General features: G+C 39.6%; 1 protein-coding gene and 1 long non-coding RNA gene across 2 annotated transcripts; one reads left to right on the top strand and one right to left on the bottom strand.

Annotated features, from left to right (window-relative positions):
- The first annotated feature begins 5,440 nt into the window (after positions 1 to 5,440).
- On the top strand, positions 5,441 to 10,016 carry LOC103121271 (lymphotactin). The gene is made up of 3 exons (XM_007531792.2): positions 5,441 to 5,803; positions 8,516 to 8,630; positions 9,667 to 10,016. The coding sequence occupies exons 1-3, from the start codon at positions 5,743 to 5,745 to the stop codon at positions 9,827 to 9,829; spliced, it is 339 nt and encodes a 112-aa protein (XP_007531854.1). The 5' UTR covers positions 5,441 to 5,742; the 3' UTR covers positions 9,830 to 10,016.
- LOC132540207 (uncharacterized) lies at positions 6,791 to 12,074 on the bottom strand. The gene is made up of 3 exons (XR_009551419.1): positions 11,993 to 12,074; positions 10,147 to 10,335; positions 6,791 to 7,019 (listed from the first exon to the last, which is right to left on the bottom strand). It is a non-coding gene; the product is annotated as an uncharacterized LOC132540207 (long non-coding RNA).
- Positions 12,075 to 16,196: the final 4,122 nt, after the last annotated feature.

Raw genomic sequence — 16,196 nt, 5'->3', positions numbered from 1 at the left:
GCACCCAGTTGAGTGCACATATTACAGTGTCCAAGTACTGGGGTTCAAATTAGTCTCCACCTGCAAGGGGGAAGCTTCATGAGTGGTGAGGAACAGTGCTGCAAGTGACCCTCTTTCTTCCTCTTTACCTCTCCCTTCTCTCTTGATTTCTCTTTCTCTAGCCAGTAATTAAATAAATATAACTTAAAAGATTTATGTGTAAAACAAGCAAAGTCTACATACTTACTAACCTTCTCTTGTCAATTATGCAAATGTAATGACCTCTAGTAAATTTATTTTGACTACCTGAGGAAAACTTGGATGCTGGAGAAATATTCAAATATATATTTTTAATGTCAGGAGTATCAACTGACTTTATGGAGAATAAAATTTTTGATTTTGACAATAAATTAAGAAATTAATATGACTATTCCAGTAAGAAACAAAAAATGTAGAGGCTAGGGAAATTGCTACTACAGAGAAAATATAAAAGACATGAAAGAATTCTTAGAGCCTTTACCATGGTGATTTGATAATTCACAAAATTTTCTAAGTTTATTAGAATACAGGAATATATAAGAAACAGCATCACAATGTTGAAGAGATGTTTGTACGTACAACTTCACTGCAACATTATTCACAATAATCATGACATGATGTGGAGACAGCTTTCTTTGATGGACAACTGGATAGACTAATAGCAGTCTGTAGACACAGTGGAATATCATTGGTTTGTTAAAAAAAAAAAAAAAGGGAAAGCTTGTTTTTTTTTTGCAACACATACATGGATTTTGAGAGCATGGCTAAATGAAATAAGTTATGCAGTGAAAAACAAGTATTGTATGACCTCACATGTGGAATCTGAAAAAGTCTTAACTCATAGAATTAGATTAAAAAGGTGATTTCCAGGAGATACAGCATGGGAAAATTGTTTATCAAAGAGAATACAGTGATAAGATATCTATTTAATTCTGGTCTTAGGGATCTAATGTGTAACAAAATAAGTAGTTCATCATACTGTATTATATTGAGCTTGATAGTAGAGTAGATCTTAAATATTCTCATTACATGCACATAGACATAAGTACTTATGTGAGGTGGTGAAGGTATTACTGACCTTATTGTGTGAATAACTGTACAATACATAGCTATATCAAATGATATTCTATCTTTAAACTTAAATGGAGTCATATGTTAACTGTATTTTTGTAAACCTGGAGGAGGGATGTGGATTTAACTCATGAAATGTAAAGCCAGACTTCCAGGGGAGAACTATGGCAGCCTAGTCTTGAGAAGTTGGTTCTCTCCCAGAAAACAAATATTTCAACAACATATCTCAGCAAGTTTCATCAAAAAATAGCTGGCATTTCTGGTAAAGAAAGGAACATCACTGTCTGAAGGTTGGTGATTGTACATGGACAATGTGAACAGGAGGGGATGAACAGGAAAAATATGAACAGGAGAACACTCAAACAGAAATGTAGCACTGCATTACCGGCAGGCACCATATTTACAGTTGTTTTAAATCCATATGGTGGATTATAAAAGGTCCTAAGCGAATTGCTCAGGAAATGAGTGGTTTAAAAAAAAACGAGCCTGAGGGGTTGTACGATAGCACCTGGGTTTGAGCCCCTACCTGCAGGGGGATGCTTCATCAGTAGTGAAGCAGGTCTGCAGGTATCTATCTTTCTCCCTCTCTATACCCCCACCCTCTTTCAAATTTCTCTCTGTCTTAGCCAATAAAATAGGAAGAGAGAAGGAGAGGTGTTGTTAAAATTTGTAGGCTCTTGCCAGCCGGGTTGGCTTCGCAGTGGTGAACAGAGACGCGGAGACAACGGCTGGGCAGGGAAGCTGTATTTCTTTATTCAGGAACAACGATTCATAAACTAAGACAAACTAATCACCAAACAGAACTCTGCTGTCTCTTTGCGGCGGCGCAAGCACACTCTCTCTTTTACTCTCGAACACAGGAACCCTTGAACTCTCTCACTCAAGAACCCTCTCCCTTACTCTGGAACTCAGGAACCCAGGAACTCTCCAACTCTGGCACTCTCCAAACTCAGGAACCCTGAAACTCTCGAACTCAGGAACTCAGGAACTCTGGCACTCTCGAACTCAGGAACCCTCTCCCGGGGTTCCTTGGGGCGGGGCCAAGCAGGCCCGCGAAATTAACAGGACTCATCCAATTCTCTTGGCGGGGGAGGGCTAGAACAAACCAATGTAAAGCATACGACAGAGAGGGAAGAAAGAAAGGAAGGAAGGAAGAAAGGGAGGGAGGGAGGAAGGGAGGGAAGGAAATAAAGGAAAAAATGGTTACCAGGAGCTATGGATTCATCATACAAACACTGAGCCCCAGTGATAGTTCTGCTGGCAATTAAAGAAAGAAAAGGAGCTCAGGACTGCTGTCTAGAGTTGTGGAAGCCACAGATACATATTTTTTCAGGCACTTTAAACTTTTTTTGGGGGAAAATTGAGAACATTCACATGTTAGAACATGAGAGAGAGAGAGAAAGAGAGTAAGGGAGAGAGAGAAAAAAAAATAATACACCACTTACATGATGGTTTGGGCAGAGGGAGGGAAGGAGGGAGAGAAGAAGGGAGGGAGGGAGAGAGAGAGAGAGAGAACAGACATATAAATGCTAAAGGAGTTTGCTACTACAAGACCTGCTTTGCAAGAAAGAATTGTTGAAAGGAATGCCACAGAGACAGAAACAAGGAACACTTAACTCTGAACAGTAAAAGCAGACTGAGCCATAGAAGCATGTGACAACTTTAAAGCATGAAAGGGAAGTAATAGATATAGGATGTTCAATCAAAAAATTATGAGACAAAAACAGTTTAATAAATGCTCTGCTAGATGTGTTTATATATAGTATACTTGTTAAATTGTATATATACTTTTATGTATAACGCATTTAAATGCATATAATCCTTTATGTCTTTTTAAATAATGCTATTTTCTCTCTAGTATTTTTAAATCTTTCCTATATTGTTTTTCTCATCCTTATCATGTATAATACTATGGAATTCTTTAGTTTGGTGTTCATGTTCAAGAACTCTTGTTGTGATAGTTTATATTTGTTACCAAACGACCTGCATTTCTCTGAAGGACAATTAATTACTGATGGTTTCACTCATGTGCAGTATAAAGAACTGAAACACATAAACTTGTTTAAAGGAAAGAAAAGTAGTCAAACCCTTACCAAGACTTTGTATAAACTACAGTGGTTAGTCTTGGGGGAAAGGAGGAGGGCGGGAAGGCTCAGAATTGTGGTGGTGGGTACAGTGTAAAACTATTCTCCTGTAATCCTATCATCTTATAAGCCATTATTAAATCACTAATAAAAATGTGTTTCCAAAACTATGAAGCCATTGATGGTTTTTGAGCAGAAAAGTGAAATGATTGTGATGGTAGGCTGATAAATTGAAAGTGGTGGTGGCTTGGAGTTGGTTCATTTGGAATGAAGAGAACTGATCAGATAGTCTTTGGTAGACAGATAGCCAGTGGTGTTTATTGACAGACCAGATATGGTATCTAAGAGAAAGGCATCAAGGATGAGTGAATTTCCTTCTACACTCCCATTGATTGTTATCATTGTCTGCATTAGTCAGATTAAGCCTGTTGTAACAGGTTTTATATTTTTTGTTAATTATTTTCTACCAAAGACTTGAATCATGACAGCAAATAATTCATTCTGAGTTTAAGAAATTCTACCTCAATGTTCTAATAAGTAAACGTTCAACTGCTGGTCAGATCATTTCTTTGGTAACAGGAAGTCACAGTCTTTATGTTTGTCACCCTTTACTTAATGTATGACCACTATGATCTTTGTCTTTTAAAGAAAATTCATTCACAAATGATTTACTGAGTGACTAGTACATCAAGAAATTCTACTTGTCTCAGGGACGCAGAAAGAGAAAGGTGAGCTCCCTACCATCACCTACCCTGAAGGAGTGTTCTAATAGAATATTGAATGCTGTCTCTTTGAGGTTAACCTGTAATTTTTGGTTATAATTCTGTTTTATTTTTTACACTTATCAGCTCTGGCTTACGGTGGGGTGAGGGGTTGAATCTGGGACTTTGGAGACTCAGGCATAGGAATCTCTTTGCATAACCATTATGTTATCTACCCCTGTCCAACCTACAATTTTTTATATAAATGGTAAATTCATTTTCCTATCTCTAGTAGCAATGAAAAACCTTTTATCAATTGTTGTTTTAATTCGGAGCTTCAGCTGGCCGGGCTAGCTTCACGGGTGGGTAACAGAGACTCGAGGACACATGGCTGGGCAGGGAAGCTATATTTCTTTATTCAGGAACAACGATTCATAAACTAAACCAAACTAATCACCAAACAGAACTCTCCTGCATCCTTCTCACATGGCGGCGCCAAGAACTCTCAAACTCTGTCACTCTGGAACTCTCTCGGGGTTCCTCGGGGCCGGGACAAGCGGGCCCGCCAAACTAGCAGGACCAAACCACAATCAACTAGAGATGGGGGGGAAGGGGACCAAGCCACTATGAAGAATACCAACAATCAATAAAGTAAAGTAAGTCTTTACTTTATTGACAAATCAATAAATACATTGATACACTGATAATACATTTATTGATGCCTATGCAAAACAAGACCAGACAACAGCAACTAACTGAATTAAGAAAAGTTTTGGTGCAGCCAACACAAACTCTGCTAGAGGCAAACTGAAATTTCATCTTGGGAAGATGTTGATAGTCTGCACAAGAGTGATGAAGATGACTGTTTGATCTTTCTCAGTAATCCCACTTCTGAGAAAGGGAGAGGACTAAGTGCATATTAATGCAAATTTACTTTATAGGTGTAATCTATATGACAAACTACCAAGGAATGGTTTAATATGTATGTGTATTGACCTATTCAGAGTAGAAGTATGAAGATACATGGGACAATATTGATACTAATGCTAGAGTAGTATTTATAATTGATACATCTGTGCAAACATATCCCAGTAGAAACTCAATGGAAAAACATTAAAAATGGAAACTGCAGAATGGCAAGGCTACACATCATTTTTCCCTTTTATTCAAAATAAAATTCATATCGGTCAACTTTTCAAAAGATTTTTTTTTCAAGGTGTAGATTGAATTGCAGTAGAGCAAGCATCTACACGTAGATGTGTTCTGAATAATTATTTCAGTGTTCTTTGGGCACCTGGGGAGAATGCTGCAAATAAATGAAACCACCTGGATGAGGAAGAGGCAAGAAATAAGAAGAGAAACTCTGTGGCAGCAGGGCCCCCATACCTCCCTCGGAGCCCCAGCAGGTGACCTCAGTGCTCATATCCCTGGTGGAGGAAGCCTCATGTCAGAGCGGATGTCACATGAGGTGGTGGGAGTGTGGACCACAGTGGCCAGCCACCCCATTTCATTTCCTTGACACTGTCCCCAGGCTGGGCCCTAATACTGAGGTGGCTTTTGTCAGCATGGAAGATCTGAATGAAGACTGGTGGCATATGAGACAACAGAACACTTCTACTGTGCAGTCATTGGGTTTGGTTGACTAACCACAGGAGAAGGGGAAAGGTCTCGAGGTGTGAGGTTAGCAGGAGTGGGGGCAAAGGAACATTAAAAAAAAAAGACCCATCAATATTGCAAAGACTTTCCACATTCCACACCCACCTGGAAGCCCCCTCTTGCCACAGGAAGTGAGCTGACCGGCGGGGGATAAAAGAGATAAAAAGCAGGCACCCCTCATTCTCTCTGCTCAGCTTAGCAGGACCTCAGCCATGAGAACTCTCCTCCTCATCTTGCTTGGGATCTGGTGTCTCACTGCATACGGCGTAGATGGTAAGTTGAGGCTATTTGTGAGACTAGAGGGCTATGAGGTGGGTGGGTACATTTTTGGTTTTGACTCAGGTTTTTCTGGAGGAAAAGTGTGTTCCCTAAGGGAAGCCTCAGATTTCCAGGTGGAAATGGAAATGATAACTTTGGTTCTTTGGGCCTTGGCATATTCCGAAGATAAAGAGAACTTGGTTGGAGCCTTGTCCCTTACTCTTCATGACTGGGTAATTAAAAAGAAAATTATTTTATTTATTATGTATGAGAGAGTTTCACATGAGGAAAAGAGAAAGAGATAATAGAGTACATTCTGAGAACTTCATGAATGAGGTGAATTTTGAAACCTCTTGAACACATACTTTCTTATTTGTAAGTTGTAAGTTGAATATAGTAACTGGCGCTTTTGGGATTAAAGTGAGAAAATTTATTGTCATTTGTTTGATTTCCTTACAAGCCGTAATTTCTTAATTAATGTTGGTTATGGAACAGTGATGATATTATATATGCTTTTGTATCTTACACCCATTTAAAATCAATCTTGACAAATTCTCAAAAATTTTATGAGGAGAGTATATATTATCAAGAAAAACAATGTTTTCTTTTTAAATATTTATTTTTATTTATTTATTCCTTTTTGCTGCCCTTGTTGTTTTATTGTTGTAGTTATTATTGTTGTTGTCATTGTTGGATAGGACAGAGAGAAATGGAGAGAGGAGGGGAAGACAGAGAGGGGGAGAGAAAGATAGACACCTGCAGACCTGCTTCACCGCCTGTGAAGTGACTCCCCTGTAGGTGGGGAGCCGGGGGCTTGAACCGGGATTCTTAGGCCGGTCCTTGTGCTTTGCGCCACCTGTGCTTAACCCGCTGCGCTACAGCCCGACTCCCGAAAAACAATGTTTTCTATTAAAAACATGACTGAAAGCTCATAATTTCATACCCTGAAATCAATATTACCTTAAAATATATAGAAAAAGCCATCGTTACTGGTATGAATGCTTATTTATTTATTTTTTTTGATAATTTCCTGGGTTCATGTGACCATGATAATATGCATTAACAAACAGATCAAACCTTACACATTATTAATCAAATTAATACCCAGAGAAGATCCAGATATACTGAGTCTCAGTGATCTGTACATACATTTTTTTTTCTTTTTATTAGTGATGTACGTACTTCTTAAGGTGTCATTTTTCTCCAACTGATTGGAATTCTTCTTGTGACTCTGGCAACAAGAAAGAATATCTTTTGAGTACAACTGATATTTTTGTTAACTTCTCTCAGTCTCCTAATTTGCAGATTTATTGCTTAGACTAGAATATGTGAACCTGACTGTATCTTCCCGGGGGTGCACTTGAGTAGAGAGGCCAAATTTAGAAATCTCTGAAATTGTGTACCCAGATGAGGGAAGGAAAAGACCTAGGAAGCTGCAGAGACAGATCTCAGCTTCCCAAATTTTCTACTTGAGTGGACTTTACATGTCCATGGAGGCTTAGCTTCCTGTGCAAAGTAAGGGGCCCCAGCATTCTCTGCTTTGACTTTACTCTGCCTCTTGTGGAAAGGTCAGATTTTAACTGATAACACAGCTGGAGACACACTATTCAATAAGGAGATAAGGAGGTTTGTGACTACACATCCTATAGGAGTCTGTGGGTTTTGGGAGTCAGGTTAACTACTTCACAGAGAGAAATGTTTCTTAATTTGAGAAACAGAGAAAAAACAGATTACTCTCTTCCTCTGGGTTCAGTATTCGAAACAACGTGGCAGAGATAGAAGAGAAAGAAAGATATTGGGCCTAATGAGCAGAAGAGATGAAGAACCATGTTTGGGAACAAGTTTTGCTTGTTTTCCTGCTTTTAAAAAGTCTTATGATACCAGCACCACTATAGCTCAAACTTGACCAGCAGTCACAGGTGCTTTAGATGATTAAAAAAAATTTATGGGTGGAATCAATGATTTATAGTCAACAGTCAATATGGTAGTTGGTGCATGTGTAACATTTCTCAATTTTCTGCGTAACGCTCTAACTCCCACCTAGGTCGTCCTTTGCCATCGTGCTACAGGACTTGAATTACTCCCCTCCCAAAAAGTCTTTTACTCTAGTGTAATACACCAAACCTAGTTCAAGTTCTGCTTTGTGTTTTCCCTTCTGTTCTTATTTTTTCAACTTCTGTCTCTGAGTGGAATCAGTCCATATCCATCCTTCTCTTTCTGGCTTATCTCATTGATTCCTTCAAACTCCATCCAAGATAAGGTGAAGAAGGTAAATTCACCATTTTAAATAGCTGAGTAGTATTCTATTGTGTTTATAGACCATAACTTACTCAGCCACTCAGACAATTTTTAACTAAATAGTGCTCTTGGAAGCAAATACCAGTCTCTGGCTTAGGAGAAAATCAGCACTTATAAACCTTGATTTGATTTTAACCAAAGCTTTCATGTCACTAACTCTCCTGAGTTACTTTGCTTTTTCTAAAAGTGTAAAATGAAAACTCTAAGAACTTGAGTTCCTCTTGAGCCAACCTTTTGGGGATGGATACTTTATGATTTTCTGAAATATAGATCTTACACTTTTCCAGTTAAAGTGGGAATAACTTATTTATTCAGTCAAGACCAGCTCCCTTTCCCAAATTGCTCTTCATCTCACCATTCTTTGTTATTGTGTGATGAAAGTGATAACATTTGAAATTACATTTTATTTTGGTATGTTTTCTTCACCAGGTGTGGGAAGTGAAGCCCTGGAAAAGAGTGTCTGCATGAGTCTGAAAACCAGGCCTCTGCCTGTCCACAGAATCAGGACCTATACCATCAAAGAAGGCTCCCTGAAGGCCGTGATGTGAGTGTCTCCAGGTGCTGGGTGGTGTGGGTGAGAACAGCAGAGCTTAGATGCTTACTCCTGAGGGAGAATGAGACTTCAGCCTCATAGTTTTGTTATTTTCCACATTGATAGAGGCTTTATGAGCATCAGATTAAAATCATGGCAAACACTGGGCCACCAAATAAACTGTCACTCTCCTCCTGACTTAATTTGGTAGAAGAATCTTATGTCAAGTTTTAAGGGCTACATTTAGGGTCAGCTGGTTTAAATCAGAATCGGACCTTATAACACAATGGCATAGGAGACTCACTTTCCCTTCCCTTCCTTATGGTGTGTTGAAGTCAGGTAGAGTACCACATTTTACCAGATGTTATATCTCAGGGAATGTTTCAAAAAAGCACTGTACACAGCACCATTCACTTTCAACAATTTCCTTTTTAGAATAGTTGTTCTTCTCAACACATGATCACAACTTTACCCTAAGAAATTAAAATAAAGAAAATAACCTTTTGGGGCCTGGGAGGAGACATAGTGGCTAGAGAACTGGAATACAAGGATGGAGTCCAGAGTTTATTCTCTAGCAATGCATGTGCCTGAGTAATACTCTGGTTCATGTTCTCATTCCCTCTCTCTCCCTGCCTCTCTCTCCCTCCCTCTCTCTCCCCATTATCTATCTCTCCCTCTAACTAAAAATAAATAAAAATCAAGAAAGAGATAATCTTTTGTCCAAAAAATTAAGATAAGAGTGTTTGGATTTGAAGAGGAAGATGGTATGTGGTGATTGGACTAGATGACCTGAGATGCCTACTTTAGTCACATTTGGCATTACTGACTGGTGAGAAAAGGAACTAGAGCTTACCTGGTACTAGTTCTCCTTTATGTTCACATAGATTGCAGAAGAAGGGTCTTCATCTGTAGTTTTATGATTCTGAAGGACATTTTATTACAGTAATTTCTGCACAAGATTTCATATCTAGTCTGATTTTAATTTCCAGTCCCAAGGCTTTGAGGCTGTGATTAATTTTTTTTTTCTTATCTTTTCCTTGTATTGCAGATTTATCACCAAACGTGGCTTTAAAATCTGTGCTAATCCAGAAGATGAGTGGGTGAAAAAGGCCATTAAAAGTGTGGACAAATCCACCAGAAGAAATGCGACCCAGACCAAGCCCACAGGAACCCAGCAGACAACCAATACAGCTGTGACCCTGACTGGCTAGGGCTGCCAGCACTTTGTCCCTAAGAAGCCAGCCAGCTTATCTTTCTTCATCAGTTCATGGATTAATTAAATTATGTTCACCTTATATGAAAATGCTGCATGTGTCAGAGTATTTTCTTGTATTTAAAATTTTATGTTTCATATTCACTGAGGTCCTCTAAGTAATAAATATTTATTATTAAGAATAATTCTAAAGTCTACTTGTTGCGTATCATGTACATTCCATTTCTTCCTTGATTGTACCTTTCTTTGGTGCCACCCATGATGGGAACTGTTTACTTGAGATCAACATGATATTTGTCATTCTTAAGTTCTAACCTGAAATAGTTTGTGACACAGGTCACAAGTGATAACTGTGCCCATAGCAACATTCTAGGCACATTCAACCTGTCTTCACAGTGGCATTCCAAATAATGTAACTGTTGTTGGGATCATACTCTGAGGGACCACTCCATCATGTTTGATCTTGAGCAATTTCTCTTACCTCTGCATGTTTCATTTGATCATCTATGAAAAAGAAGGGAGATGGGGCTAGTCAGTTCTTTATTTTTTCTGTAGCAAAGAATAGATTTCTGTTGAGAAAGTGCTTTATTCAGATAAAAATCAGTGCTCTTCAAAATGGGCAGTGAGTATGCAGTCTATCTCTAATTGTCACAATTCATCACAGAAGTCAACTTTAGACACTCAAGTTTATTGCATGGAACATTTGTTGAATGTGCTCATAATTGCAGGAAAGTTTCAGTTCCTTGTTCATGATCGCTCAGCACCCCAGACTCAGGCTATCTTGTGTTTTTGTTATATTGCTGATTAGATGTGTATTTATGTTTCTGCTGTTCAAGAACTTGGTGATGTTTACCTCTAGCTCTGACTTAAAATACTGAGACTGACCATGTCTTAGAAAGATCATCAGGTCAGGGAAATCCATTGTTTTAAGGGCATCTTAGCAGTAAACTCTGATGGGGAACAGAGGGAAGCAACAGAGGCTGTGAGTCAGAGAGACAGGAAAGAGGCACTGTTACTTTTGTTGTGTGATCTAGAAGTATGGAGAAATAGGCCTGTCTGTGGATGGAAAATGGGGTGCGGATGACTCTGGGTATGATGACTTTAGGACATGGCATGACTTGGTGTTACACCTCCTCCCTTCTCTTCTCAGGCCCATACAGGTGATGTATTGGCATGTGGTTTGGCAGGTCATACGAGGACTGTATCCACCAGTTCCATGGCTGTGGAGGTTGGTATGGAGTGGGCAAAGATCATTTATAGTACTCACCTTATTATCTGTGTTACTTACTAACTGAACTAAGATGGCAATGTGTGGGACCCCCAAAAAGGAGCCAGCTTCTGAAAGGGAGGAAACAGTGTAAAGGAGCCACCCAACTCTTCCAGAGGTACCTAGAGGATGTCACCCAAGTCTCTGCTGGTCAATCCCATTTCCTGAGTACTACCTTCCACAGTCTTTGTACCAGAAAGTAGTAAAAATAGAACTGAGTATCTGTGAAATGCAGTGCCCTTTGGGGAAAGAAAGATACATATAAATGGAATACAGTCTCCGGGTGAGTCACCAGCGTTATTTTAAGAGGGATTTGTCACTTGGCATTGGGAGGCAGAGAGGAACAGAGAGTTGGATCTAGAAATAAGTAACAAGGAGAAATAAGGTGAAATGGATGGTTTCCAGGAGGGGTTAGGGGTTCCCAGCTTGACTGCCAAGGGGAATTTGACCAAGGAGGGTCCAAGGGACCAAAGGGTCTTTTCTCTTTCCTTTTCTGGTAGGTACCTGATAAAACAGGCACAGGCTACGGAGGGTGGAAGGCCAGAGAAGGAACTTAGCTTTACTATTGTTCTAGACATTAGGGAGGAAACAGGAGGAATCTTAGCTGAGAGAATGCTCCTGCCCCTTACTTTTCAAGAGGAGTTACAATCCAATTTGGATGGCGAACACTAATCCTTTGCACTCTGTGCTGCCTGGAGGGGTTGCTAAGGCACTTCTTTCATCATGGTAGATTGCTGAATGAGGTATCTGGAGAAATTTTCACATTGTAGAGTAATGGAACCAAGAACCAGATGGCTGGGGATATTTATCATAACCGGTAGATACTGTGTGAGGATGCACCGGATGAGTGAAGCGTGTATGTGGGGGGAGTGGGGGGAGTATTGGCAAGCTTACCTCATAGAGATGCAGTGGGAGGGGTGAGGACATGTAGTTCTATCTTTTTCTCTCCCTCTACCCCTTACCATAACCTCTGTACACTACCTTCCTGCTCTCTGGGGTAGATATTGGTGTGGGGTCAGGAGACTTAGCTCTATTAGATTTGTATATTGGCTTCATCATTTACTGTACAGGTGACCACAGAAAGTACTTTCATGCTTTGCCTCATTTATAAAGTCAGAATAGTAATAGTGCTGACTTTGAAAGATTATTGTGAAGGTTCAAGAAAATATAACCAAGCTTGGCACATAGTGAAAGCTCTGTAAGTGTTAGCTTTTATTACCCCTAGAGAGTAGGATGGGATAGTTTACAGTAAAATTAGAAGTAGCTAAAAACTTAAAGATTTACTGTTGACTGACATTTAGTGGTTTAGACTAGTGTCTTGACCATTTAGGCAAAACTGAGTTTTCTACAACTTCTTTTTTTTAAAAAAATATTTTATTTATTTATTCCCTTTTGTTGCCCTTGTTTTATTATTGTAATTATTGTTGTTATTGATGTTGTTGGAGAGGACAGAGAGAAATGGAGAGAGGAGGGGAAGACAGAGAGGGGGAGAGAAAGATACCTGCAGACCTGCTTCACTGCTTGTGAAGCGACTTCCCTGCAGGTGGGGAGCCGGGGGCTCGAACCAGGATCCTTATGCTGGTCCTTGTGCTTTGCGTCACATGCACGTAACCTGCTGTGCTACAGCCCAACTCCCTTGCTATAGCTTCTTAATAATTGCACCGAATGCATTAAATCTGTATTCTGTGGAATGCTTGTGCCACTAAAAAGTAAAGATGGTGTGGTCAATCAACTATGTTCAGGAAATGATCATCACCTTTTCCTTGGAGAAAATCAGGGTGACATGTCAATTCAAAGCCTCTGAACATTACTGTGGAAAACAAAGATACCCATTAGAACACAAGTTATCTCAGTGTTTCCTCAAGTTCAAACTCTTAATGCAAAAACATTAGCATTTATTGACATCCCAGAGATACCTAGGAAATATGAGTTCTTTAAAACACTGGAGACTGGACATCATCCACTCCATTCGTAATCTAGAGGGAATAATGTTCTCTCTATACTCCATTAATAGCAACTTTATAAGAAAAAGAAGACCTTGTCCTGGGGTCTTTGGTATATCTATCACTGTGGGAGCATGGGGCCCATTTGGAAACATCTGAACCCACCGTAGCAGGAAGCAAGTCAAATGGGGCTGGACTTCTGAGGCCTCAGCTGCTCCACGAACAGATCATCATCTCTTGCCCACAGACAGGAAAGCTGTCTGCAGACTCAGTACACACAGTCACAAGTAGAGACATCTGTGAGAGATACTTTTTTTCTCTGTTCTCAAGATCCCACTTGGGAAGAAGATGAATTTCTTGAAAGGTACTATTGGCTTGAGGCATATCCATGTCAAAATGGGTGGAGAGAAAAAGTAGATGTTTATACACCATACCATTAACTTCCTACCAGAAGAAACTGAAGGAGGGCCCCCTGACTGGTGCCACAGGAAGCTAAAGTTTGTCATTCCACCTTTTTCAAAAACAAATAAAATATTGGCATCTGAACTCACCATTGGAGGCCAAAGTATACCACTCGAGTCAACTGTCCCACCATCCAAAGGGAGTCAGTATTTATACTGGCTAGTGGGGTAGCAGCTGGAACTGAATCTTGGGGTATGCAGGGAAGGGCCCAAAGGGCATCAGATCTTGCCACTTGGACCAGGGCTCCCCAAACTTCCTCCAACAAAAAAAACCCTTTTTGGTCTTAAGTACTATTTCTTAAATTTTCTAATTGGGGGATTAATGATTTACAGTAAGTACAATTGGATAAAATTTTACCACAATAAAATTTTACCATATGGATAAAATTTTACCATGATAGGTGTCCTTATTTCAAAAGGGTAAATTTAGTAGGGTAGGGGTTGAGGCATGAGTCATTTATTTTATTTATTTTTTATTTCTTTATTGGGGAATTAATGTTTTACATTCAACAGTAAATACAATAGTTTGTACATGCATAACATTCCCCAGTTTCCGATATAACAATACAACCCCCACTAGGTCCTCTGTCATCTTTCTTGGATGTGTATTCTCCCCACCCACCCACACCCACCCTAGAGTCTTTTACTTTGGTGCTATACACCAATTCCATTTCAGGTTCTACTTGTGTATTTTTTTTTTCTGATCTTGTTTTTCAACTTCTGCCTGAGAGTGACATCATTCCATATTCATCCTTCTGTTTCTGACTTATTTCACTTAACATGAATTTTTCAAGGTCTATCCAAGACTGGCTGAAAACGGTGAAGTCACCATTTTTTACAGCTGAGTAGTATTCCATTGTGTATATAGACCACAACTTGCTCAGCGACTCATCTGTTGTTGGACACCTGGGTTGCTTCCAGGTTTTGGCTATTACAAATTGTGCTGCTAAGAACATATGTGTACACAGATCTTTTTGGATGGATGTGTTGGGTTCCTTAGGATATTATCGGGTTGGCTTCGCGGGTGGGAAAGAGACACGACCAGGGACTCATGGCTGAGCTGGGAAGCAGTATCTCTTTATTGATGAGCAGGGATGCAGTTCAACAATCTAATCTCTTCTAATCACAACACAATTCTGTCCTGCCTCTCTCCTGAGGCGGAAGTACATAGGATAGGGGGCAGGGAGAAGGGAAAAGCGCAAACCAATGAGGATTAAACCAATATCCTGGAGGCAGGGGAGTGCTTAGTTAACAGTGGTTATGTAAATAGTATACATCGTAAGTAATACAAGCGAACCTAATGTGATGATCAGAACAGAAGGTCTTATAAGTAGGATTTAGAAGCATACCAACAGGATATATCCCCAGGAGAGGAATTGCAGGACCCTAGGGTAGGTCTACTTCTAGCCTTCTGAGAGTTCTCCAGACTGTTCTCCACAGAGGTTGGACCAACTGACATTCCCACCAGCAGTGCAGGAGGGTTCCTTTGACCCCACACCCTCTCCAGCATTTGCTGCTGTTACCTTTTCTGATGTAGGGCATTCTCACAGGAGTAAAGTGGTATCTCATTGTTGTCTTGATTTGCATTTCTCTGACAATCAGAGACTTGGAGCATTTTTCATGTGTTTCTCAGCCTTTTGGATCTCTTCTGTGGTGAATATTCTGTCCAAATCCTCTCCCAATTTTTGGATGGGGTTATTTGTTGTCTTGTTGTTGAGTTTGGCAAGCTCTTTATATATGTTGGTTATTAAATTCATGTCTGATGTATGGCATGTAAAGATCTTCTCCCATTCTGTGAAGGGTCTCTTGGTTTGGGTAGTGGTTTCTTTTGCTGTACAGAAGTTTTTTAATTTGATGTAGTCCCATAGGTTTATACTTGCCTTAGTCTTCTTTGTAATTGGATTTGTTTCATTGAAGATGTCTTTAAAATTTATGCGGAAAAGAGTTCTGCCAATATTTTCCTCTAATTATCTGATAGTTTCTGGTCTAACATCCAAGTCCTCGATCCACTTGGAATTTACTTTTGTATTTGGTGAAATACAGTGGTTCAGTTTCATTCTTCTGCATGTTTCAGCTCAAGTTTCCAACACCATTTGTTGAAGAGACTCTGCTTTCCCCATTTAATAGTCTGGGCCCCTTTGTCAAAGATTAGATGTCCATAGGTGTGGGGGCTCACTTCTGGGCTCTCAGTTCTACTCCACTGGTCAGTATGTCTATTCATTTTCCAGTACCAAGCAGTTTTGATGACAATGGCCCTATAATACAGTTTGAGATCTGGGAGTGTGATGCCTCTGGTTCTGTTCATTTTTCTCAAGATTGTTTTGTCAATTCTAGATATTTTCTGGTTCCAGATAAACATTTGTAGCATTTGTTCTATTCTACTAAAAAATGTGCTTTGGATCTTGATGGGGATAGAATTAAATTTGTAGATGGCTCTGGGTAATATATTCATTTTGATGATGTTAATTCTTCCAACCCATGAACATGGAATATCTTTCCACTTCTTTGTGTCTTTTTCAATTTCCTTGAGTAGTGACTCATAATTTTCAGTATACAAGTCTTTCACTTCTTTGGTTAGGTTTATTCCTAGATATTTTATTGTTTTTGTTGCTATAGTAAAAGGAATTGATTTCTGGTTTTCAATTTCTTCTAGCTTAGTGTTTGCATATAGGAATGCCACTGACTTTTGAATGT

The sequence above is a fragment of the Erinaceus europaeus genome, chromosome 9, assembly GCF_950295315.1.
Source record: "Erinaceus europaeus chromosome 9, mEriEur2.1, whole genome shotgun sequence".
Classification (NCBI taxonomy): domain Eukaryota; kingdom Metazoa; phylum Chordata; class Mammalia; order Eulipotyphla; family Erinaceidae; genus Erinaceus; species Erinaceus europaeus.
The sequence above is the reverse complement of the archived record's forward strand: the minus strand, read 5'-3'. Positions and strand labels throughout refer to the sequence as shown.